The following is a 26,167-nucleotide window of genomic DNA, read 5'->3' as shown; positions in this document are numbered from 1 at the left end:
CAGGGATCCAACACCAAAGTCCCGGGGGCCGAAGCCCAGGGCTCATGTAGTGCATAATCACCATAAACTCACATAGAGTGTAGGAAGAGAGGCTGGAAGCGTCATTCCCTATAAAAAAGCACCCAGCGGGGCTATTATATGACAATAAAACGCGCAGCCAGGGTGAAAGCTTTCAGCCTGATCTGGGTGGCCATACGTGTGTCAACACTCATGGGGCTGCAGTAAACTCAGCATCTGGGCCGCACAGCGGGGCAGATAGCACTGAATTTTAGACCGCCAAAAGCTTAGCTTGTAAGGCGGGTACCTCCAGGTTATAGTATTTTATAAATGTAGACGGCGAGGCCCAGCCCGCGGCCGTACAGATATCTTGCAGGGAAACCCCGCTCGACCATGCCCACGAAGAGGCCACGCCTCTCGTGGAGTGCGCCCAGACACCCAAAGGGCACTGTAGGCCCTTCGCAGAGTAAGCGAGCGCAATGGCATCCACTATCCATCTGGATAGGCTCTGTTTTGAGGCGGCGAGTCCCTTGGAACGCCCGCCAAACAAAACAAAAAGCTGCTCCGTCTGTCTGAAAACAGACGAGCGTGACACATAAGCTCTCAATGCCCTGACGGGGCAAAGGAGACTCGCATCCTCCTCCTCACTGAGAACCGGAAGGGCGGACAGGGAAATTACCTGGGCCCTGAACGGTGTATTGAGGGATTTCGGGACATACCCGTGCTTTGGTTTGAGAATGACCTTCGAGTCATTAGGCCCAAACTCCATACACGACGCGCTTACTGAAAGCGCCTGTAAGTCCCCTATGCGCTTCACTGAAGCGAGAGCCATGAGAAACACTGTTTTGAACGACAGGTGTTTCATGTCCACCAGCTGGATTGGCTCGAACGGGGCGCCTTTCATGGCCTCCAGGACCGTGGAAAGGTCCCACGTCGGGACTGAAGGGGGCCTGGGAGGGTTCAGCCTCCGAGCTCCCCTAAGGAAACGCACGACTAAGTCGTTCTTCCCCAGCGACTGGCCAGACACTGGTTTTGCAAACGTTGCTATGGCCGCCACATATACTTTGAGCGTGGATGGGGTCCTGCCCTTATCCAGTAGCTCTTGAAGGAAGGAAAGCACTTCCGAAACCCCGCATTCCACAGGTGAAAAACTCTGGGCTTGACACCATGCAGAGAAAACAGACCATTTCGAGGAGTAGAGCCGCCTGGTAGACGGAGCTCTAGCCTGCGCGATCGTGTTTAACACTCCTTCTGGGAGGCTAGCGGGTACCCGTTGATGGGCCATGCGTGCAGGGACCACAACTCCGGGCGAGGGTGCCAAATCGAGCCCTCCGCCTGAGAGAGGAGGTCTCTCCTCAATGGTACAGGCCATGGGGCAGTGCTGGTCAGCTGCATCAGGGCAGGGAACCACGTCTGGTTTGTCCAGAGCGGAGCTACGAGCAGCACTGGGCATCCGTTCTCCCTGATTCGTTCCAACACCTGAGGCAGGAGCGAGACAGGAGGAAAAGCATATAGGGGGCAGCGGGGCCAAACATGAGCCAGCCCGTCCTTGCTTTTCGAGAAAAACTCCGGGCAATGAGCGTTTTCGTGGGACGCGAATAGGTCCATCTGTGCTCTGCCGAACGTTTTCCACAGCAGCTGGACCGTCTGCGGGTGCAGCGACCATTCCCCTGCTGGAACATTGTTCCTGGACAGTCTGTCTGGTCCCACATTCAGGTGACCAGGCACGTGCGCTGCTCTCAGTGAGAGCAGGTTGTGCTGAGCCCAGACCAGGAGGCGTTCCGTCAGCCTGTGAAGGTTTCGTGACCTGACGCCGCCCTGGCGATTTATGTATGCCACCACTGACATGTTGTCCGACCGGACCAAGACGTGGTGGCCTGTTACCTGGGGACAAAAACGCCGTAGCGCTTTGTCGACTGCTATCATCTCCAAGCAGTTTATGTGAAGGAGCTTTTCCCGTTCTGACCACAGGCCAGCTAGCGGTCTGCCCTCGAGCAGCGCTCCCCACCCCGAGGTGGAGGCGTCCGTAGACACCACCTTCACACTCGAAGCGGTCCCCAGACTCACACCTGACTGATACCAGTCGGTTATTTTCCAAGCTTCCAGAGCTGAAACACACTGAAGGTCGACCCTGAGGCGAAACAGACCCGCTGTCCATGCCCTGGGTGGAACCCGCGCTTTCAGCCACATCTGCAGTGGGCGCATGCGGAGCAAGCCCAACTGGAGTACAGAGGCTGCTGAGGCCATCAGCCCCAGCATTTTCTGAAACCTTTTGAGCGGAACTATCGCGCCGTGGTGGAAGGATTTCACGCCGCGCTGAATATTTAGCACGCGCTCTGGTGACAGGCGTGCTGTCATGGACAGCGAGTCCAACACGGTTCCCAGAAAGGAAATTTTCTGACTGGGAGACAGTGAGCTCTTCGCCCAATTGACTGTGAGGCCCAGCTCCTCGAGGTGCTCGAGTAATGCGGCCCTGTGTTCTATGAGCTCCGATCGTGATCGAGCTAGAATCAGCCAATCGTCCAAGTAGTTCAGGACTCGCATGCCCTGAAGTCTCAGGGGTGCGAGCGCCGCGTCCATGCACTTCGTAAATGTACGAGGTGCTAGGGACAGGCCGAACGGCAGGACTGTGTATTGATATGCCTGGCCCTCGAAGGCGAATCTCAAGAATCGCCTGTGATGGGACGCTATTTGTATTTGGAAATAGGCGTCTTTCAGATCTATCGACATAAACCAGTCCCCGTGGCGCACTTGCGCAAGGATTTTCCTGGTCGTAAGCATTCTGAACTGGCGTTTGACAAGCACTCTGTTCAGCTGTCGTAGATCTAAAATGGGTCTGAGACCCCCATCCTTTTTTGGCACCAGAAAATATCTGCTGTATAGGCCCCCTTCGCTCTGAGCCTGAGATAAAGGTTCTATAGACCCTTTGCTCAGTAGTTTCGCTATCTCGGCACGTGGTAGATGAGACACTTCGTTTTTCACCGTAGTTTCGACACGCGCCGTATAACGGCGCGGGCGTTGAGCGAATTGTAGCGAATAGCCTCTCTTTATAGTGTTCAGCACCCATTCTGATACCCCGGGAAGCTTTGACCACGCATCTGCGTGAATAGCTAGGGGCAGAATGAAATCCGGAATCTGGTCGCGGCAAAACGGCAGCTCGAGAGCCCGGGCATACTGGGAACACAACACCGTGTTTACAGCGTTCGAGGCGGGGGGCGCGCTGATCACAGCGGGCGGCCTGACCGCGCTCAGCTTTTTTATGGCAGATTGTGCAGAAAAAGCGAGCGGGGGAGATCCCGTAGGAATCGGCGTGTCTGTGAGAAAATGTGGGCGCGGGGCTGCGGGCACATTTATTACACTGAAAACACTGTCGTTCATGGCCGACTGAATGTGTGTTGGTTTCGTTTTTACAGAAACCAAGGGACACGCAGCATGTTTTGTGAGCGGGCATGGTGACATGGGCGCGTTTACTACATTGTTTGCACAATCGACCGGAGTCGATTTTATTTGTGCTAGCCCTGCACCGTGGCGGGCTGTGTCTGTGTGTGTGAATGGGCACTGGGTGGGCATTCTTACAACACTTATAACACCATCGGCCGTGGCCGGAACACCAGAAAATGCACTCTTTATTGGATTTATCTGGGTAGCCGTAAAAACGGCTTTTGTGCGCAGGCAAACGGGCTGAGACACCGGCTGGCTCACTGCGAAATACACTGGGACAGTCGCGATGTTTGGAACTGACCGAGCGAGAAGTTTTGGTGGAAATCCGGCCGCAGCGGGATCTGAACACCGTCGCTTTCCTAGAATGGCTAGGAAGATTTTGAGGCCTCGGGCTTGATCTCAATCCTCGGCCGGGGCCCGCGCTGAAGGGGGCGGCGTCCAGCAGACCGAGAGCGCGGTCTTTGGTCTCGGGCGTGGCGGCGCTGTGAAGCGGCGGCGGCGGGCGGTCCAGGCTGCGGCTGAGAACTGCGAGCAGACGGCTGTTTTGAGCGGCCTGCAGCGGAGCTCGAGCGCTTCGGAAGGAAGTGCTTTATGGCCTGCGAAGTCTTTTGCACCTCCATGAATCTGTCCGCGAAATCTTTGACGGCAGATCCGAAAAGGCCCGCTTGTGAAATGGGCGCGTCGAGGAACACAGAGCGCTCGGCTTCCGTCATCTCGGACAGCGTCAGCCATAAGTGTCTCTCAGCCACGGTGAGAGAGGCCATGTTTCGTCCTATGGCTTGTCCAGCGGCTTTAGTAGCGCGAAGAGCGAGGTCTGTAGCGCTTCTCAGGTCCGCCACGCAGATCGCTCCGGGTCCTTCCTCGTCCAATTTAAGGAGAAGTTCGGCTTGGAAGATCTGCAGGATAGCCATAGTGTGCAGCGCTGAAACTGCTTGCCCGGCGGCGGTGTAAGCGCGACCGTGCATGGTTGACGTCACTCGGCAGGCTTTAGAAGGTAGCGTCGTGTGAGCGCGCCGTCCAGCGGAGGGCGGGCAGAGATGAGACGCTACAGCTGGTTCCACAGGAGGAACAGAAAGGTATCCTCTGTCCTTCGCGCCATCCACCGAGGAGAAAGCAGCAGAGGCAGAGGTACGCAGCCTGGCGGAGAAGGGGGCGTTCCACGATTTAGTCACTTCCTCGTGAAGTTCCGGGAGGAAGGGCGCGGGCCGCGATTTCGTCGGAGCCTCGTCATTTCCGAGAAAGCGTCCGTCCATTCTGTTGCGCGGCGGCTGCGCGGGCGCCTCCCAATCGAGGCCGATGCTTTCCACGGCCTGAGAGAGCAGACGCATCAGCTCAGTCTCAATGCCGGCTCTCTTACCAGTGGTCTGGCGGGAAACGCTAGCGGAGGGGAGATCCACGGAGCTCGCCCAATCCTCACTATCGGATGCCAGAAGAGAACACGCCTCGGTGGGTTCGTCAAACTCGTGGATGGACGCGGCGGCAGGCGGCGGCCGTTGTCCGTCAGTGAGCGACTCGAGCGAAGCCGGCGAAGCTGGCGGGCGAACCGGCGAGCTTTGGCGGGCTGGAGAAAGCTCGGGAGCGCGCTGGGCGCGCCGCTTCTTGCGGCGCGGCACCACGGCGGGCTGCGGTGAAGGCTCGGAGAATGATGCCAGGCGAGTCCTCAGAGTCACCATGGGCAAAAGCTCGCAATGAGGGCATCCGCCGTCAGCGAGCGCGAGAGCCGCGTGATCCTCACCCAGGCAGGAAACACAGATGAAGTGCCGGTCTCCATCGCTGAGCGGGGCGCGGCACGAGCCACAGGAAGGCATCTTTAAAAAGACGCAGCTCTTTTTGTGAGAGAAGTGTGAGTCGCGTCAAGTAAGCGAGCAAACACTCTCAACAGAGTAAATACACACAGAGTATAAAAAGGATATAGAACGCCGGAAAGCGCAGCAGGTACGGCAGTTGAAGGCGGCGAGGCCAGCAACTCCACAGCTCGTCCCGCTGAAAGGCTTGCTTCGACGGCGCGGCTTCTCACTCCGGATCCAGCGATGCGTGTGCTTCGCTGAAGAGGTAAAAATCAGCTTGTATCAGCCTAACGAGCATATTTATAGGGTGAGACCACGCCCCTTCTGGCGGGACGTGACGATATGGGCGCGAATTGCCCCCATTGGTCATTACGTCACGCAGAGTCTCTCTCGATAGGCTGCTGCATTTGCTGCAGAGCAACCAATAGGCGCGCGAGCTGTTTCGCCTATGTCTGCTTGCTGCTGCAAAGCGTTTTACATTAATAAAAAATTATGTGTCTGAATAATTTTTGGTTTGACTGTATACTGTATATGGTGGCTCTTTGTCCAGGGTGTTTCCTTGCCTATGGTCCAAATTCTAGAGCCTCATAATTGACAAATGTTCCAATTTTGTGGAAATCAAGTATACTTTATCATTCTTTAAAAAGTCTATTACAGAAACAATATACTTTAAAAGAATATACACTAGTACTGACTCAATGTAATGTTTTTCGTCCCACACTATTGTTGTTGGGAAGAATGTGTGAGGTTTTGTTGCTCAACAGTCTTTCCTGTTTTAAATGGAAAAAACTTTGGCTTGGTGTTTGCATTTTTACTTTTGGAAACTAGAGAAATACTACAGTCCCTCATGTATTTTTTATTGTCTGTTTTATCAGCTATCTGTCAAGAGTTTTATGAGTTTATGCAGTATGTATGTGATAAGAGTGTACAGTATCTTTGGTAACAGAAAGATGATAGTTTCAGTTCTCCAGTGTTAATCTGGGTGTCAATAAGCAAGTAAAAGGCCTTTTAGAATAATTGTAAACATGTCCACCTTTAGGTCATGGTTACACGTCTTTTTGCTGTGAAATATTTTCTAATTTTTATAAAGTACATGTAAGAATGGCATATATTGTTAGTAATATTTCAAGATGAACACTTAACAACTTAGGTTTTTTCCTGTCACATTAGTGTGACAATTTTTTTTTTCATTGTTTCTTGTTGTGTTTAGTGTCAGTGGTTTGTCTCCCTTCATGGGGGACAATGATATTGAGACGCTGTCTAATGTGACCTCGGCGACGTGGGACTTTGAAGACGATGCATTTGATGAGATCTCAGACGAGGCCAAAGACTTTATCAGTAACCTGCTGAAGAAAGACATGAAGTGAGTGCACAACTCTGCTTCACTTTCACGATGCCAAATCCTTATTCAGAAAAATACTTGAAAGTATATTTGTTGCCTTATATGGTGAGTCATTTTAAATGTCTGATTTACTTGATTTCCCCCCGTCTTGCATCATGCATCAGTGCTCTCTGAGGTACAATTCTTTGTCTGAGACTACATTTTCTTTTTCACATTTTCCCCCCTCAAAGCTCTCTCTCTCGGCAGTTAAAGATCACTTTGTGTTTTTTGTCTGCAGAGCACGTCTGACCTGCGATCAGTGTTTCCAGCACCCATGGCTCAAACAGGACACCTCCATCATGGAGGCCAAGAAGCTTTCTAAAGAGAGGATGAAGAAGTATATTCTGAGAAGAAAGTGGCAGGTTAGGATTTAGAATAATAATAATGTGACATAAAATGTTGGTTTTCTCCATGTATTATTGAAAGTCTGATTAAAACAAGCTCAAGATCTTCTTGCAGTGTGTCTATCACAGTTCTGTTACTGATGTGTTGGTGAATAAAGTGAAAACTGATAGTTTTGCACTATCTTCTCCAGAAAACAGGACACGCGGTACGGGCTATTGGTCGTCTGTCTAACATGGCATTGATGGCAGGCGTTCATGCCAAAAAGGGTTCCCCCACTGAAGGTACAACATTTCTAAATGACCAACCCTTAAATAAAATGCTAGTAGTGACTCAGCTAATGAATTGTTTTGATATGCTTTTTTACATTTTACTTTCTTTAGTGTGTAATATTGCTGTTTGAGCATTGAAACTGTCTGCAAAGTTCCAAAGCACCAAGTCACTCCAAAGGGAGCTACAGTATTTTCTGTATCACTGTTTCTGAACTCCCTGTAGTCTTGAGTTTTATTCCGTGAACAAACACATCACAGTGTTCCTCATTTAAATACTTCCCAGCTAAGGCATACGCAAATTAAAGGGGCGGAGGTGCATTAGTAGTGTGTTGTCGCCATGTCCAAGAGACACTGTTTTTTTCCACCCTGGATCTAATGCAGTTATGGTAAGGGCCGTGACATTTCTGACACGCTCGAAGCGGTTGACCAATCTCAACTTGCTGGTCCAGCCAACCAATCAACGGACATTGTGCTTTTCAGGAGGAGGGGCTTCATAGAGACAGGAACTAAAAAGTTGTGCGTTTTCCGTACAATGATGTAACTCGCTGATTAACTACCATAGTACGATGCATTGTTGGAGAAACTAACCAACTAGTCTTGAATGTTTCCCAAAACTGTAGTAACATAGTCGCACCTCTTTTCGTTTGAACCATATTGGTTCAACAATATACAGTAGGACTGTCGTTAATGACATCATGCACAGGTGGAGTACCGGTAATTTCTACTAATTAATCTATTTGAGATCTCTGAGAAGCGGCTGTAATGAACATGACACCTAATGACTATTTCACTGTTTTTGTTCCGTGTTATTTTGATATATTTGATATTTTGATGGTTCTCTTGTACATCATAGTCCAGAGTTCTCTTGCGCATTTTACACACATGTGTACTCTATTTAAATAGAATAAAATATATAGAATATACTGAATGTTAGCTTGCTTATTGTGCCTAAAAGCATAAGTTCACATGTCATTTAACAAGAAACTATGCTTCTAACCACAGGTCGAGAGCTGTAGTTACAACCATGTAAGTTTGCGCTGCTGCTTGCGAATGTTCGTTGGAACTATGGTTTCCGGCAAACGGCAAATCGTTGAACTATGTTGATAATGACGGAACTTGCGACCATAGTTGGCTAACGATGATTTCTGGAAACACACCCCAGAGCGTTACTGACAGATTGGGAAGAGAGGCAACAATGTAAAATATGTGTAGATTTTTTATTTTTTTTCTGAACATTCAAGTATGAAAACCTATTCTAGTAGACTCTAAAGACAAAATCAAGCCTTATTTAAAATTGCATATAGGCTAGGTCCTCTTTAACACAGTCAGACGTTGTTCTAAAGAAGTGTGCTTATTTAAAAGTATATTTTTATCGTACCTGTACTGTATGTCTTGTCTTAAAGGTGATATACTGCACTACATGCAGCCCATACATTTTTATGTGTAAAAATCTTTCTTATTTCAAACCTCTGTCTTTATTACTAAATTCATACAAACGAGTTAGTAAATGTTAAAGTCGTTAACATTGTTATTAATGTCCAAAATCTTCCTGTTTATCTGTCATAGAGGACAAAGAGTTTTCTGCTGAATTGGAGCAGAAGACTCTAATGAAACCCACGTTCAGCACTGTTATTAAAGACGTCGAGGTGGTGGAGGGCAGCGCTGCTCGATTCGACTGCAAAATTGAAGGTAAAATTATATGGTTACATAATGCTGAAACAATCTATGGATAAAATATGGTGCATTGATTAAATGTGGTGTAAAATACAATTACAGTTTTAAAGATGACTTAATAACGCGTGCCCAATGTGTTGAAATGTTTACCACAGCCACTTTTCCTGTTCCATAAATATTGTGAATAGCATTTACTTATGAATATGGCTCCAGGGGGTTAATAAAGGCCTTCTGAAGCAAAGCCATGCGTTTTTTTAAGAAAAATCCATATTTATAACTTTATTAACTACTGTATAATCACTGGCTTCTGGTAACAGCCGAATGCGAGTCGAGTTCCGGCAGAAGAGTGACCTCTGACCCGACGTATTGACAAACGCGGAAGCCCAGAGGACAGAGCAAAAGAAAACACCGGTCACCAATTAGAAGCCTAAAACGAGAATTTTTAAAGGGGCTACGTGATGCGATTTCTTGTTTTCCTTTTTCTTTAGTGTGTTATGTAGCTGTTTGTGCATGTATAACATCTGCAGAGTTACAAAGCTCAAAGTCTCAAACCCAAAGAGATATTCTTTGTAAAAGTTAAGGCTCAGCCACGCTTTCCTAAAACACTTTGTTCAAACACGCCCCCACAAATCTACGTCAGTGTGTGAGTTTCATAACACCGTCCAAACGTATACGCAAAGAAAGAAGGCGTAACTTTTATTCTCGCTGTATTGTTGCCGCCGGCGCCGCTATGTTGCGGAGACGCTGTGTTTTTCGTTGCGAAAGCCAAACTACTTTGTTTGGCCTTCCAAAAGAGGACACAATTAGAAAACAGTGGTTAAGCTTTATTTACAACACTGTTCCAGAACAGTACAACCGAAATATTCGACTGTGTGCTGTGCATTTTTCGGAGGACTGTTTCCAGAATCTGCGAGAGTACAAGGCCGGCTGTGCACAAAGGTTGATTCTAAAAAGTGGGACAATTCCATCTTTGCAAGTACAGTCTGGCGCTTATGACTCACAGACACAGCCTGTAAGTATTGTTGTGGCAAAAACTCATCTCAAACATACATCACTGCGTAAGAGACACTCAGAGTCAAATTATATAAAATAGAAGTATTTATTCTTGCAAGAATAGGAGCAGTCTAATACACAGTTGTTACCCTGTGCAGAAGAGTGACACACCCCCAGACAGACTGAACCAGCTTTTATCTAAGTTTCAAGGCCTTCTTTCCCCCAGAGCCTTCCTCCCAGTAGTTTTCCATAGACTAAGCTCCCCTGCACCAAATGGCCTTCCGACATCTAGGTCAGAGGTCCCTGTTCGTCTGCTCCCTGGAGTGTCTCCCCCTTCTGCTTCCCCAGGTACATAAACAGAATCTTGTCTCACTACAAGTGAGAGACACACATGTGACATTCTTTGAATCATCTATATTTTACACATTGAATAGGTTCTCTCTCTTATGATATCTGTTAGGGATCAATGACTATTAAAATTTCCACAACAAATTCCCGCTTTTTATCATTCTGATTACCCATAATCATAACAATAAACAATAAGACAAATTTTAAGTCATATCATCACACTTATACTCTTCATCTCTGATTTTTTGCATAAATGATCACTCTCCTTGAACCTGTGAAGAAAAGTTTAGAATGAAGAAGCATAAGGCTGTTTTTGTGGGGGAAAGCCCCGTAATATTTTAGCTAGCAAGTAAATATTTTCACGACGCCGGGCTGAACGAGAAATCTCTGTTCCTGCGCTCCTGTAAACAGACCCTCAGTCACGCCAGTAAGGAAAAGGGTAGTTATAACATAGTAAGGAAACAAACAGATAAAAGTATAATAAAAAATCACTCAGTTTCAAACCCTATCTTTGTACGCCATCTCGTAACACGGATGACCGCTGCTTGTAACCTTCTTTAAATCTTTTGCCCTTAATCTTTCTCAGAAAATAAACAAATAGAAGAAAAACAAACAGAACATACATTTAACACATATCTCACTGTAGCTCCCACTAACTGTATCGTCACATAATTTTGTTCATCCTTGGGATAGACTGTCATTTTCACCAATTGAACAGACAGCATGTTTCACCTGTCACTGTAATCATATTCACCCATGAATAACAAAATTATTAGAATAACAATCCAAACTCCTATCATTAAGCCTTTTCCATTAATCTACGCCCATCTCCATATTTCACCTCGGTTTTCCTAACCATATTTTGTTCACTTCTAATTCAATTTAGTAAGCTCTATTTAATGCCATATTTAACAAAATCTAACCAGAGAAGTCTTATAATTTATCCATTCTTCTAACCAATGCAGTTGTTCAATATTAACGGACACAATCAATATATTTCTACATTTACAATCAAATCAATACCTAGTTTGATTCAATCAAACAAAATCATCACAAAAACAGATTCTTCTGTTAAACTTAAACCATCAGTTGTGTTGATCATCTCGTTCGCCCCACGGACGTTCCGTGTTCTTTTACCTCTAACTTTTAATTCAAACATGCTGTGGTTCTACTTAATAAGCTTCAACAATTATCCCTATAATTTACATTAATTAATAGATCTTCTCTTCCCAAAAACATTTTCCTTAAATATTTCCTAATGAATAAGTAACCAATCAAATCTTTTGATCTAGTGTATATCAATACTAAGCCCTTTTTTTATTTAATCAAATAAAATCCTCAAAATAATCACAAAACCACATTCTTAAACCATTAGTTGGTTCACATCCTCCTCCAGGCGTGTTGATCATCTCGTTCGCCCCATGGACTATGGGATGATTGTGGCCTGTTGGTGTTGTCTAAGGTGAGAGGCTTGGACCCAGGTGACACACTGATCTCCTGAGATCACCACCGCACCCCCACTGGAATGAACCATTTCCTGCTTCCCGTCACCTGTGAATGGAGACCTTAAGTATTTTGTTAGTGACCGCTTGTCTTGCCGCTCGTCCCCTTTGGTGTGACCTGTGGATTCAACAATCTGAAACATTATCACCGGATAATTTCTTGCTCACTTAATAGCACTCAGTCCTTTTCCCCTGAAAAACACATATCCACTTTGCTTACGTTAACAAGTCAATATCCATACATTTGGAAACACAATCAGTTCAGCTTGATGCAATCCATCCTGACATTCTGTAAAAGGAAAATTTTAAGTTATGCGCTGCGCAGGTGTAGCACCTTTCTGCCACAATAATAACCCAGGCCAGGACAGTTAGCCAAATTCATCCATAACCATTATTTTATTGGGCACATTTTGCCCTGTCTCCCAATCCTGCATGCTCTCTGTAAAGAGAAACAAATTTCGAGGTTATTGTCAGATAGTAAAGTACGTAGTTTCTTTTGTCTACTGTTCCCCCGTGTCCTTCGATGCCCTGGCGTTTCCTGTTGAAACAATCTTTGTTATTGGTGTGTGCAGCACACTCACAGACATAAATTTTGTTAGGCAGAAAAATGGCTTCTTTCAGGGCTTTTATCCAAATACCCCTAGTGTTCTCCCAACATTTATTCAGCAAATGTGAACCCCTTAATAAACCATATTTGGCAATTGTTATACCATCTCCCTCTTGATGCATTAATCAACTCATGCATCAATTTAAACTAATTTGATTTGCCATCAACACCAACCCAAACGGCGTCCTTCAGCCAAATTTTCCTCCAGACATCTTTCCCTGTCTCTGAAACAAAAATATTACATTCTTCACTTAAAGCCACAATCTCATCATCTTCTCGCAGTATTTGAAGGACAACGGCCCTGAGTCTCACAGCAAATCCCGCTTTTCAGGCCTATTGTTTGGTCTCTCAAGTCAGTCATCTACAAACATTTCCAAAGTCATCAATTGTTTCTATCAGGTCAGGTCATGCTGTACAGACTTGGTCATTGTCAGTCAATCATTTCTCCCCCTTTGTTCACAATAATCATAAATGTGAGAGGCTCTCTTGATAATTTCATGTTGACTTAGCCAATATGTCACTTTGTTGTTTCCCTCAAATCTACAACATTTTCATTTATCTCAGCCCATGCCAGATGGTGATCTACTACAATTCCAATTTACTGATCTTCAAATCTACATTATGTATGACAAAAGTATTACTACCAGACAGAGCTTGATGGCCAATCAACTTAAAGCTTGTCCCATGTTCTGTATTGTCTTTTCATCAGAATTATCAGCTTCTTTAAAATTTTTCATTTGCCTTAACCCATCTGTAATGATAAACTCATTCCAGAGGTTAATGACGCAATATACACACCATTCAGGTGGAATATTAGTGCCCCAAACTAATACATACAAGACATAAAGTGCGGTCACTAGCACACGCACTCATTCTAGACACACATATGTTAACTGCTCATTCTCAATGTTCACTTTTCTTTATATTATTGCTTAAAGATTTAAATTTTAAATAAGATTTTAACCTTTTCATTTTTCCTGTAGCTTCTACCTAATTTTACATCTGTTCATTATTCATTTGATTTTTAGACAAGTCAGCTGGGTTGTTTTGTTTCATTATCATTATTTTGCTTCAGCTTGCTCTAGCAGGCCGATAACAGAAAGACAGACACAGTTACCATCCCTTCCTCCAACTCAGGCAGTCTCTCTCACTATAAACAAATAATATTTCCCCCCCCCAGCCTCCTAAGGCTGTAACTTAGACAAAATTTGTATTCATTACAATAACCTTTGACCATTCACCTTTGTTATCCAGACTTTTCTCAAATCTACAAAAGCTGTCTTCATCTTTAGCCACCACCATGTCTAACGACCTTCAAGAGTTAAAACTATGTTATAACATATTAGTTCAAAATCAACACTATGATTTTCCTTGCCCATAAGGCAACCAGTACATAAAAAATTTTTTATTACTGTCTCCACAACAACTAGTGGGAATCACTTCATGGCCTCAGCTGGCTCTTGAAAGCCCACTCCTGTTCGCCCTTTATCTATAATCTCCATCAGGGTGTTTTCCCCTGGCATATTTGCAGACGCTTGTCACAATAAAAAAAACAAGCCATACAATGAATGCGGTTTCTGGTGATTGGTATTAGAGGAACATCACGTTTCTGGGTCAGACTGTCTGTAACTCCTCACAGCTCATCCGCCCTAACGATAAAGGATGCTGCTGGCCTCACAGTCATCCGCTCCACTCTCATACCTTTCTCACATAAACACCTCCATCTTGAGATGCCCAGTGACTTTACGTGATCCACTCTGGCTTGGGTTGCCCCCTGTCTGGCCAATAGAAGGTCTTACCCGTCATTGAGTAGCCACTCGTGCCCACTGGTGACCGCTCTTTCCCATCACAGGCTGTTTGCTTCAACAGAACTCAGCTGTTTTCTAGAGCTTAGGAAAGGCACGTTCAAGAGTCACCAGAGCCATTCGGATTGCCTAATAGTGTTCACATAGGGAGACAGGTCAGAACAACAGTATTTAATCACTTAAATCCATTAACTATCTTAAAAGCAGCAACCTAGCTACTTGGATTATACTCAGTGAATTCAGATCACAACCGTACATTCAGTGTACTTCATCTGTAGCCGGAGCCATCGGTCCTGAATGGTGGAGACTAAATGAGACAAAGAAGTTACTGGTCCTTAAAAAAACCTAATCAAAATGTCATCTCTATCTGTATTATTATTTTAAATACTTCTTTAAAGTCATTCAGTTTTACTTCTAAAACAAATTGCTCTCTAAATGGTTTCTTTTACCATCTCTGTGTCTATGATTCTTCAACTGAAACACTGTGCTTTACACATTATCACAGATACCAGCTTTTAGCTGACTCATTGAATGAGAGAGACTCTGAGACTCTATTGGATGGTACACTGCTCTCTCATATACTTCTAACATCAAACATTTATCTATCATCTTTTAACTCTATCCCAGCTTAAGGCATCTTTGCCAGAAATTACATACGGTTTCAAATAAACATATTATTTATATTTGTCTTTTGCCCAACCTCAGGGAATTTAGACATTACAAATTTTCCACTCAGATTGAGTCTGTTGCACTGGCAGTTTCAGCCACAGCACACATCAGATTTTAGATAAGCGAACTGTTTCATTACAGCCCATAACAAACTTATCTTTTGAAAGCAAAACATCAGCTCTGTTCTTTTCATGGTCAACACTAGCAGGCCTTTTTTGTTTAATCAAATGCCTTTCAACACATTTTACATTTAGCAACTGTTAATTCAGTAGCCTACTGCTTCTGCTTATTTGTTCTTACATAATGGTAATTATTCTAGTTCTCAATAACATTTCACATTTCTCAATCCCTATTTTAGTTGTCAAGTTCTCAATTACCATAACTTAATATCTGACCTCAAAGTTTTCTCTTCTAGGAGTTTATCAGTCTCCAATCAGGATTCACACTAACTTTTACAAGGCTACTGCCTCTTTTGCAGTTATTATAAATCATCTGTGAGATTAGTCTCTCTATATCATCTAAAATCTTTTTAAAATTTTTAATTGCAACACAATCATCCTTTTAGTTACTTTGATATATTCTGCAACTCACATTTGTTGGAGTCATTAATTTTACATCAACTTATAAAAATTACTATTATAGATCTTTTCTTCAAAAGGATTCACTTTAAGACTTCAATCTTTTGACCTTTTTTTATATCTCTTATTTCTCAGACCAAAAATTGTCACTGTCGTCATTTAAACACTGATCTATTTTCAACCCTACATTATTATCAGAAATGTGTCACGTGTCAAATGGTCCTACTGACCACAGTCAAGACAATCTCTGTCATCTGGTTGGTTCGTGTGTCAGCCTCAACTACAGCATCAGACACCTTGCAGTTTGATCACTGTGAGCTTCCAAAGGGCTTCAACTAACTGCACACTCTTGAAGCAGTGTGTCCCATTCAGGAATGTAAACAGACCCACTGATAAGCAGTTCTCTGTATTCCTTTGACCATCCACCAATGGCGGATTCAAATCACAATAGCCAAATCATACTCTTTATCATTATTATTGGCAGAACATAATTTCATGAGCAGCACAGAAAATGCTCAAAATATTCGAATTTGTTTTCTGTCTTTACCTTAGTAATTTGGTATTATCATCAACAACACTAATTACAAGTACTGTTGCTGTTATCCCAGCTTATCTTTTACAAAACATCATCTGCAAATCTCTTCAAAGTGAGATCTTCAGAGCAGAGCTGTTTACAGCATTTGCTCTCTTCTGTCTCACTATTTATTTACTTATTTATTTTCCCGGACTGTTCCGTTACTCTTCATAAAGTGTAACAATTTGTACAACTGGTTTGAAGCCTTTTTTCCTTCCATCACATTATTGTCTCAGTCTTATCTCTACTGTTTCTCCAAAACAGATTATATTACTCAGTCCGTAAATTACACAGACAACCATTATAGCTACTTGCTTCAATACCCTTATTTTCTTAACATGAATAAAATAAAGCAGATATATCATCATTTTCAATCATTATTTTATCAGAATCTAGAATTGTTCCCCATTCTGCTTAAAACATTCTTCATATCATGTTAATCCCTGTCAATCATACAATGCCTTATTTTATTCTAAAACTTTTCATATCATTTAAACAGTTAATTTGACTTCTATAAATTCTGTCAGACATTTTATTTTCATCACATATAGTTTTCTACTATATTTCTTCTCAATCTTTCCCTACATGCCAGTTCCTTCATTATCCTCTCCTTTCTTTTCCCTACATGCCAGTTCCTTCATTATCTAACCAGTACATGATTGTTTGCTTACAATCCCCACACACACGTGTCTCAACCTTTTGTTTTTTTTTCACTTCCCTCTTCCACCAAGTCTCACTTACAGTTCAGTTCCCTCTATTTCACACAGACAGGCTTATTGCTTCTTGCTACTTCAATCCTTGTCATATAAATTTAAGTTCTATAGACATCCCATGTCATGCATCCATTATCTGTTCACATTTTTACACACATGTTGAACGCAGCCACAACAACCTTTTGTCCCGCTGCCCTGTTCCACTGATTCTCGCACACTCTTAGTCTATTTGTGCTCAGTGTTCCCTCCCTGGGGAAATCATGGTATTTTCTCAGTTTTTTCAATATCTAAAACATACATTTTCCCCCATACTTTCCTAGTTCTACAGAAAACCGGTGTATCAAATTTCGCAAGCTTGCTTTTGAGACATCCCCATACTGGCTGTTTTCTGTTCTCTGTGGATTTCTCTTCAACGCGCGTTCTCTTGGTCTGAAAGGCGTCCCTCCCAGACCCGATTTTTCTTTTAACCCAAATCGGTCGGGTTGCACTATTAGTGCCCTCCTAATTATGGTTTACCAAAAAATCTTTTCTGGTTCCCCCTAATTAGCCTCAGCACCTAAAAACAATTTGCTCCGTGGTGGAACAACTGATTTTCAGGTTACCTATCTGTTTGAAATCTCTTGGTCTGTTACAGTTCTCACTTAATCCCAGATTATTTATCTGCTTGAAATTTCTTGTTCTGTCACAGACCTCAATTAATCTCAGATAATTTTCTCTCGTATCTGTTTGAAACCTCTTGATCTATATATAGATCTCAATTAATCTCAGATTACGTACCACAGAAACAGCCTTCAGCCAATATGGTTCAATTTCACTCTTCTCCCCAATTAAACTGAATTTAATTAACTTACCCAAAAGAAAATAAATTGAACTGTCTCTTACCAGAGATGCTTCTGTTGCCACCTGCGGGTTCTTTAGATTCCAGTGGTCGATTCTCCCGGCCCTGATATCGGTCGGCCCCTCTCTCTCAAGTTTACGAGGTAGAGCTGGAACTTACTTAGTCCAGGTGGCCAAACACCGTCCGATCTCAGGTCCAGGAGGCACGTCCAAGGCATATCCCACTTCTGACACCAAAACTGTTGTGGCAAAAACTCATCTCAAACATACATCACTGCGTAAGAGACACTCAGAGTCAAATTATATAAAATAGAAGTATTTATTCTTGCAAGAATAGGAGCAGTCTAATACACAGTTGTTACCCTGTGCAGAAGAGTGACACACCCCCAGACAGACTGAACCAGCTTTTATCTAAGTTTCAAGGCCTTCTTTCCCCCAGAGCCTTCCTCCCAGTAGTTTTCCATAGACTAAGCTCCCCTGCACCAAATGGCCTTCCGACATCTAGGTCAGAGGTCCCTGTTCGTCTGCTCCCTGGAGTGTCTCCCCCTTCTGCTTCCCCAGGTACATAAACAGAATCTTGTCTCACTACAAGTGAGAGACACACATGTGACATTCTTTGAATCATCTATATTTTACACATTGAATAGGTTCTCTCTCTTATGATATCTGTTAGGGATCAATGACTATTAAAATTTCCACAACAGTATGTTTTCATATTTTAAGAATTTGCTACTGACTATTCAAACGCGAGTTTTGAGCAGTATAGAGTAGCGCTTGTTTTTCGTTTCTACAATCACAAATGCAGACATGGTTTTATGTTTACATAGTGTTCTCCCCCCTGTAGCGTGACGCGTAAAAAGACAGTATAAGTCATTATAATCAGTAATTATGTCCCCAATGGATGCAACAAATAAATCCTTTCCAATCTGATACATTATGGTCCAGTCGCGCTGGCAAAGTTGATCGATCAGCTTGGTCATCTGCATTTTCGGGCTCGAATTGATAAGGTAGTACCGACATTTTCACTTTTGGAGCTGATGTTCCAAATATGGTAAGTCACACGCTTAAGATATTCAGGCCAATCACAATGCACAGGATCGCTGGCCAATCAGAGCACACCGCGCCTTTCAGAAAGGAGGGGCATAGAGGAGCAACAATAATGTACGGTATGTGTAAAATAATGACTTTTTTGAACCTAAAACCATGTAAACACATTGCATTAAACCAAATACACAAAATAATGTTATTTTTAGAACCATCATATGACCCCTTTAAAGAGAAATGTGGGAGGAGCTTGAGTTTGTTGCCCAGCTCTATTTGTCTGAACCGCAAGAGGCGTCGACTCTCACCTGAGCTTACGCTACTCCTACATCCTGCATCATGCGTCAGGTCAGAGGTCATTTGCCATTCGTTGGGTCAGAGGTCATTTGCCATGCGTTGGGTCAGAGGTCATTCGCCATGCGTCGGGTCAGAGGTCATTCGCCATGCGTCGGGTCGGAGGTCACTCTTCCGCCGGAACTAGACTCGCGTACGGGCGTTACCGGAAGCCATATTTATAGTTTATAAAGTAATAAATATGGATATATTTTTTATAAAAAACGCATGGCTTTGCTTCAAAAGGCCTTTATTAACCCCCTGGAGTCGTATGGATTTCTTTTATGATGGATGGATGCACAAAATCTAAGGTACCATTCAGTCCCATTATAAAGCTTGAAAGAGCCAGGATATTTTTTAATATAACTCTGATTGTGTTTGGCTGAAAGAACAAAGTCATATAAACCCAGGATGGCTTGAGGTTGAGTAAATGATGGGATAATTTTCATTTTTGGGTGAACAAACCCTTTAAGATGATATTCATTTAATGGAAAAGTTAAATGTTCAGTATCATTACTCCAGTCTTCAGTGTTACATGATCCTTCAGAAATGTACTGTCACTTTTGATAAATTTAATGCATCCTTTGACCCCAAACTTTTAACAGTAGTATAATTTTAGTGTAATTTTAATATTCATGCTTTTTGTGTCAAGTTATTCATATATTTTACTTCATAGTTGTGTATATTTTTTATTGTGTACAAACAGGTTATCCTGACCCAGAGGTGGTGTGGTATAAGGACGACCAGCCGATAAAAGAGACGCGCCATTTTCAGATTGATTATGATGAAGATGGAAACTGCAGTCTGGTCATTTCTGAGGTCAACGGTGATGATGACGCAAAGTACACCTGCAAGGCCATGAACAGCATCGGGGAGGCCATCTGCACCGCCGAACTCCTCGTAGAGGTGATGGGAGGAGAGGAGGAGGAGGAGGAGGAGGAAGAAGAATAGAAGACAATTTTTTTTTGCCATGTTTCTTTCTTTTTCACGTGGTCCTTTTATTCTCACTGTCTTTTGGACTTCCAGATGATGACAATGATGATGAGGATAATGAAGACCTCTGATCACCTTTTGCTGCATTTCCTTTATTGCACTTTCAATTTGTTCTTTTGTATTTATGCAAGAGCCAGAGTCAGATATCAGATTTGTTTATCACATGGCTTTAAAGGGATAGTTCACCCAAAAATGAAAATTAGCCTAGGTGTACATTACATTCTTCTTTCAGACGAATACAATCGGAGTAATATTAAAAAATGTCCTGGCTCTTCCAAGCTTTATATTATTAGTGAATGGCTGTTTTGAAGTCGTTGAAGCACTCCACACGGCTCCGGGGGGTTAATAAAGGTCTTCTGAAGTGAAGCGATGCGTTTGTGTAAGAAAAATTTCCATATTTAAAACTTTATCAAGTAAAATAACTAGCTTTTATGATAGATAGATGCACTTTTATGATGGATAGATGCACTTTTATTGACTTCAAAACAGAAACAGCCATTTACTGCCATTATAAAGCTTGGGAGCCTGGACATTTTTTAATATAACTCCGATTGTATTTGTCTGAAAGAAGAATGTCTTATATACACCTAGGATGACTTGAGGGTGAGTAAATCATGGGCTAATTTTCATTTTTGTGTGAACTAACCCTTTAATGTTACTCACATTCCATTGGTTGCTTGTTCTTCATCGTCATATTTTACTCTACAAATAGGGGGTGTTTTTCAACCTAAACTCACATGTGTGTTTGTGCGAGACTGTTTTGAATTGAGCAGCACTTCCTGTCTGTTATGACAGCTTTATTTAAGCACTGTAAACTCAAGTAAGGTTGTGTGTTTTTCATTTGGATACATTTTCCTCTTTTTCACCAACTCAACAGATATTTGGAGACACATTTTAAATGTATGTTTATTGTATTAGGAATGTCTGTAGATTATATTTCTTTAATGCGTTTACATATATATGCGTTTGATAAAGTGCAGATTGCATTGTAATGAGAACACTACAAATGTAGTTATTCACTTTTAAAGAATAAATTTTGATCACAAACAAATTGTATATTTGTGCTCACTCAAAAAACAACTTCACTAGTCATTGAAAGTTATTAAAGTCATTGATAGTTAGTTAACGTGTAACTTTTGCCCCTCTTGCGTTTAAAAAACAAAACTGCATGCATTTTGCGGAAGAATAGTTTCGGTTTAGCTTCAGCTCTGTGCGACTGCGGATAAATACAGTTATCCTGCTGCTCATAAAACATTCACTACCAGGCATAGGAGACATGACTAGCTGAAGACGTCGCTATAGCTTTACCCGTAGACATGGTTCTTTCTTGAAAATAAATTCCAGCACACGCACAGCACTACAGCAACCATAATGAAATGACCCTTCACAATAGATAATGCTTTATTGAACTCTGTTAGAGAGGCAATTTATGGCAATTTATCTGTTTAATAAAATACCTTAATCACGTGTTCGGTAATAAAAACGGCATCTCCACGTCGCTTTTACATGTCAAATCCCTCAGTTCTCACCATCTCCGAAAAGCCATGTCAATGTTGATTCATGTTTTATTACAATCTCTGTCACATTCTCTTTTTGACAGCAGACACTCTTCTGTTCTGCGGTATTTTTAAACTGGTGATTCCCGGAGTTTCTAGATTTAGCAGCTCCATGTCAACAGTTTCACTAGTTTTGACTAGAGATGTTCGATTCTTGAACAAATCGTTCTTTTGAGCCAGTTCTCTAATCGAACTGACTCGAACTTTAGTTTCGGATTGATGACGCAAGACACACAGCTGAAGTAGCACGTCCGACTCAAAAAGAACTAGGGCTGCACGATTAATCGCAATTAACATGAAAATCACGCTTGAACCGATTTGGATTATGAGATCGCAAAGGCTGTGATTATTTTTTATGTGCACCTTGTCAGTGACGTACGGCTCTGTGATCAGTAGCAAACGCTGCTCCATCTGAAAGCTCTGTGAGTTTGAGTTGCTTATAACGTGCATTTGAAAAAACAACACGCGTCAAACATCTTTACAAACATGAGAAGCATTTATGAACCTCTTGTCCAACAAAAGACAACGTTTAATAAATCAATCAAAGCATTTCAATCTTCTGTTTATTCAGACATGTCTGCGTTTGTGAATCAATGTCTGTAATGTGTGCTGCAAGTGTGAAACTTTTAGGAAACTTATCCAAGATGTCGGCTAATACTGTTCATCCATATCCAAAATCCGTGAAAGAAACTGACCACAAACACCCTTAAAGCGATAGTTCACCCAAAATGTTTTATTTGCCCATGATTTACTCACCCTCAAGTCATCCTAGGTGTATATAACATTTTCTTTCAGACGAATACAATCGGAGTTATGTTCTGGCTATTCCAAGATTTATAATGGCAGTGAATGGCCGTTTCTGTTTTGAAGTCCATAAAAGTGGATCTATCCATCATAAAAGTGGATCTATCCATCATAAAAGTGCATCTATCCATCATAAAAGTGCATCTATCCATCATAAAAGGGCATCTATCCATCATAAAAGGGCATCTATCCATCATAAAAGGGCCTCTTCGGCCTCAAACGCAGTTGGAAGTCCAGGCAATGGGATCAGCTTGCAAGCCTTCGAAAAGTGATCCACAACGACGAGGACACAAGTGTGGTTACTGGATCTGGGAAGGTCCGTCATGAAATCAATTCTAAGATGGGACCACGGTCGTTGTGGGATAGGAAGTGGCACGAGCTTGCCCTCCAGGAATCTTCTGGGGGTGTTGGTAATTGCACAGACTGAGCATCCCCGAACGTACCTGGAAACATCCCGTGAGATGGACGGCCAAAAGTACCGATTACTGAGGAGCGAGAGGGTACGCCTGCTACTTGGATGTCCAGAGCCCGGAGCGGTATAAGCTGAGTCCAGAAGGGGGGCAAGAAGATGGAGAGGTACGAAGACGCGCCCCTCTGGACCTCCCGGTGGAGCAGGATGACGAAGGTTCTCCTGGGAAATCTGCTCGTCGATGTCCCAGATGATGGGGCTGATGATCATGGCTGGAGGGAGGAAAGGTTCTGGTAGCAAATCTTCGGTTGAAGCATGATGAAGACGAGAGAGAGCATCCGCTTTGCAATTCTTGCTTCCAGGTCGTATGACACGGTAAAATCAAAGCGGGTAAAGAAGAGAGCTCATCGAGCCTGACGGGGATTCAGCCTTTTCGCTTCTCTGAGGTATTCCAGGTTGCGATGATCGGTTATAACCTCAAACTGGTATTAGCTCCCTCCAGCCAATGCCTCCATTCCTCTAACGCAAGCTTGATGGCGGGCAGCTCCCGATTCCCAATATCGTAGTTCCACTCTGCCTGGACAGCTTCTTAGAGTAGAAGGCACATGGATGGAGTTTGGGAGGATCACCCTGCCGCTGTGATATAACTGCTCCAACTCCTGGAGTTGCATCCACCTCAACAACAAACGGTATATCTGGGTTAGGATGAACCAGGATGGGAGCAGTCAGGAAGGCTTCTTTAAGTTTTTGAAAGGCTAAGATGGCTTCAGGAGATAAGGACAGAGACTTGGGCCGGCCCTTTAGAGACAAGGTCAAAGGACAACTGATGTGACTGTAGTTATTGATGAATCTTCTATAGAAATTGGCGAATCCGAGAAACCGTTGAAGATCCTTCACAGTAGAGGGCAGGGGCCAGTTCCGGATAGTTTCCACCTTCCTCTTGTCCATCTGCACTCCCTGTTGGTCTATGAAGTAGCCCAGAAATTGCACAGTGGTGGTGTGAAACTCACATTTCTCCAGTTTCAGGTACAGTTTATGAGCTCTCAGTTTCTCCAAAACTAGATTGACATGGCGCTGATGCTCAGCAAGAGAGGAGTAGATGAGAATATCGTCGATATAGACAACCACAAATCTGTTGAGATACTCTCGGAAGACCTCGTTCATGTAACCCTGGAAGACAGCTGGGGCGTTGGACAGTCCGAAGGGCATGACTCGATACTCATAGTGACCTGAGGGCGTGACGAATGCCGTCTTCCAATCATCACCTCGTCGAATGCGAATCAAGTTGTACGCACTGCGTAAATCGAATTTAGAAAAGATGCGGGCTCCACGCAGCTGCTCCAATGCTGCTGGGACCAGAGGAAGGGGATAACTAAACTTCACAATTTGAGAGTTGAGATTACGATAATCAATGCACGGCCTCAAGCCTCCGTCCTTCTTAGCCACAAAAAAGAAGCTGGAAGCGGCAGGGGATGTAGATGGTCGAATGAACTCCTGTTGAAGAGCCTCCTCCACATACTCCTCCATGGCCTTCTGCTCCGGGATGGACAGAGGACAGACGCGGCCTTTAGACAGGATGGCTCCAGGTAGCAGGTCGATAGCGCAGTCCCATGGCCGGTGAGGTGGTAGTTTGGTCGCCAAGTGCTTGCTAAACACATCCTGGAACGCCCTATACTCAGCAGGAATCTCCACCTGGTGATGGACCTCTGGACTCAATGGACGTGGAACACACGGGAAACTCGGACTTTCCCACCGAAGATGAAGAAGAGGGAGCTTTCTGGACCTTCTCAACCGAAGCTAGACAGGAATGCGAGCAGTCTTCTCCCCAGCGAAGGACCTCCCCGGATTTCCAGTCGATGATGGGTTGATGTTGGACCATCCAAGGGCGTCCCAGAATGAGCTCAGCAGTGGACTCCTCCAGCACCATGAAGGAGATCTCTTCCGAGTGCAGGCAGCCGATGCGGAGCGTCAGTGTGGAGGTGAAGTGACGAATTCGACTTCGACTTAGTGGAGTCAATTTGAATGGGCTCGGGTGCTGGAGGGGCGACTGATGAAAGCCGAGGCCGTAGGATTTACAGCGGTTTCTAGAACATCACAGGCAGATAAGCGTTGACATACTCGAATGGTTTTCTAAATGAGGTTTTCAATTCCCAAGGAATCCTCATATACCACCACCAGCTGATGAATGTTAGGGTTGAGACCATGTCAAAAAGCTGTCATCAAAGCTGTCTCATTCCAGCCACTAGAAGCCGCCAGCGTGCGAAATAGAAGGGCATATGTACTCACTGAAGACTTTCCTTGACAAAGGTTGAAGAGCTGATCGTGAACGGTGAGATCGGAAACTGTCTGACCAAACACTTCCTTGAAATGCTGAATGAAAATTGAAAGGGATTTAACCGCAGGAGAATCTGAGTTCCAGAGAGATTGGGCCCATTGGAGAGCTCTGCCGGACAGCAGGGAGATAATAATCGCCACTCGGGCTGAATCGTTAGAGAATTGATGTGCCTGCATTTGGAAATATAGCGATACCTGAAGCAAAAAAACACTGCAATCCTCCGCCTCTCCGTTGAATGTCGCTGGTCGGGCCATGGGACTCGTAGAGGCAGCTGACCAAGCAGCAGATGTTTGCGGAAGTGAATGGTGGCGTGCTGAGTGAAGGAGATCCTCGGGAACGGTAGGTGGATTAGTCGGTGGAGAAGGAAGTAAGGACTGGCGAACAGCCTGAACCAGTTCTGTGAATGGATCACGAGATGGATTCTCCACGGGCTCCGCTGGACTCTGCATTTCATTGGTCTGGTCTTCTGTCACGGATGGAACAGGAGTCAGACAGGTGGTAAGTGAAATAGTGTTTATTGACAGGTTGCAGATCCAGACAGAGATATGGTGAGTATGCAAGCAGATGATATTCAGGATGGAACTTAGCTTAAGGATAACCAGAGTCTTTGTTTACAGATGCGGATGGAGAGTCACTGAACAGGCTGATGACCGGAGACTGGAGACTGAACTTCCGTGTGAAGGTTAGCAGGTGATCGATGGATGGAACTCAGGTAGGTAGCGGGTAAGTTGCAGGTAAGTAGCGTGATAGTCTGTAGTGTCATGTAGAGACCAGACCAGACAATGAGTGTGTAAAGAGGAGTTGAATATATAGGGAGGTGAACTGATGAGGTGCAGGTGATGGTGATTAAAACTCAGGGGACTGTGAACGAGTGGGAGGAGTGAGTGAAGCTGGTGGAATCCTGACAGTATGAGGTGGAGAATCACTAGTAACCAGGAAAAGAGAGTAGGCTATACTTGTATGTGCTGCAGCGATGCAAGTCCGGTCACAATTATTGCAATGTTGGATAATCAACAATAGCACAGTAACAGGGCAAATCGACATATAACAAACAAGGAAAGGGCCCTTTTTGATGCTGTTATCTAGATCACCTGATCATTTTTTATGGCTTTCTTTGCAACAAATTATGTGTTTTGCTAAACACTGTTACAAAGACCACAAAATCACATAATCACA

The 26,167-nt window shown here is 43.8% G+C and overlaps 1 protein-coding gene across 2 annotated transcripts in view; it reads left to right on the top strand.

The window, feature by feature from the left end:
- The window catches only part of mylka (myosin, light chain kinase a), a 162,953-nt gene extending 142,752 nt beyond the window's left edge, over positions 1 to 20,201 (top strand). For both annotated transcript variants that reach the window (XM_056252248.1, XM_056252247.1), the window contains exons 28-32: positions 6,436 to 6,588; positions 6,845 to 6,968; positions 7,142 to 7,232; positions 8,787 to 8,909; positions 19,601 to 20,201. In XM_056252248.1, coding sequence (XP_056108223.1) covers positions 6,436 to 6,588; positions 6,845 to 6,968; positions 7,142 to 7,232; positions 8,787 to 8,909; positions 19,601 to 19,845 — 736 coding nt within the window. In that variant the 3' untranslated portion in view covers positions 19,846 to 20,201. The remainder of the gene's footprint in view (positions 1 to 6,435; positions 6,589 to 6,844; positions 6,969 to 7,141; positions 7,233 to 8,786; positions 8,910 to 19,600) is intronic.
- The last annotated feature ends 5,966 nt before the right edge of the window (positions 20,202 to 26,167 follow it).

This window comes from Rhinichthys klamathensis, unplaced genomic scaffold (assembly GCF_029890125.1).
Source record: "Rhinichthys klamathensis goyatoka isolate OS25496 unplaced genomic scaffold, OSU_Roscu_1.1 h1tg000093l_1, whole genome shotgun sequence".
Taxonomy (NCBI): domain Eukaryota; kingdom Metazoa; phylum Chordata; class Actinopteri; order Cypriniformes; family Leuciscidae; genus Rhinichthys; species Rhinichthys klamathensis.
Note: the sequence above shows the minus strand (reverse complement) of the source record. Positions and strands in the feature narration are given on the sequence as shown.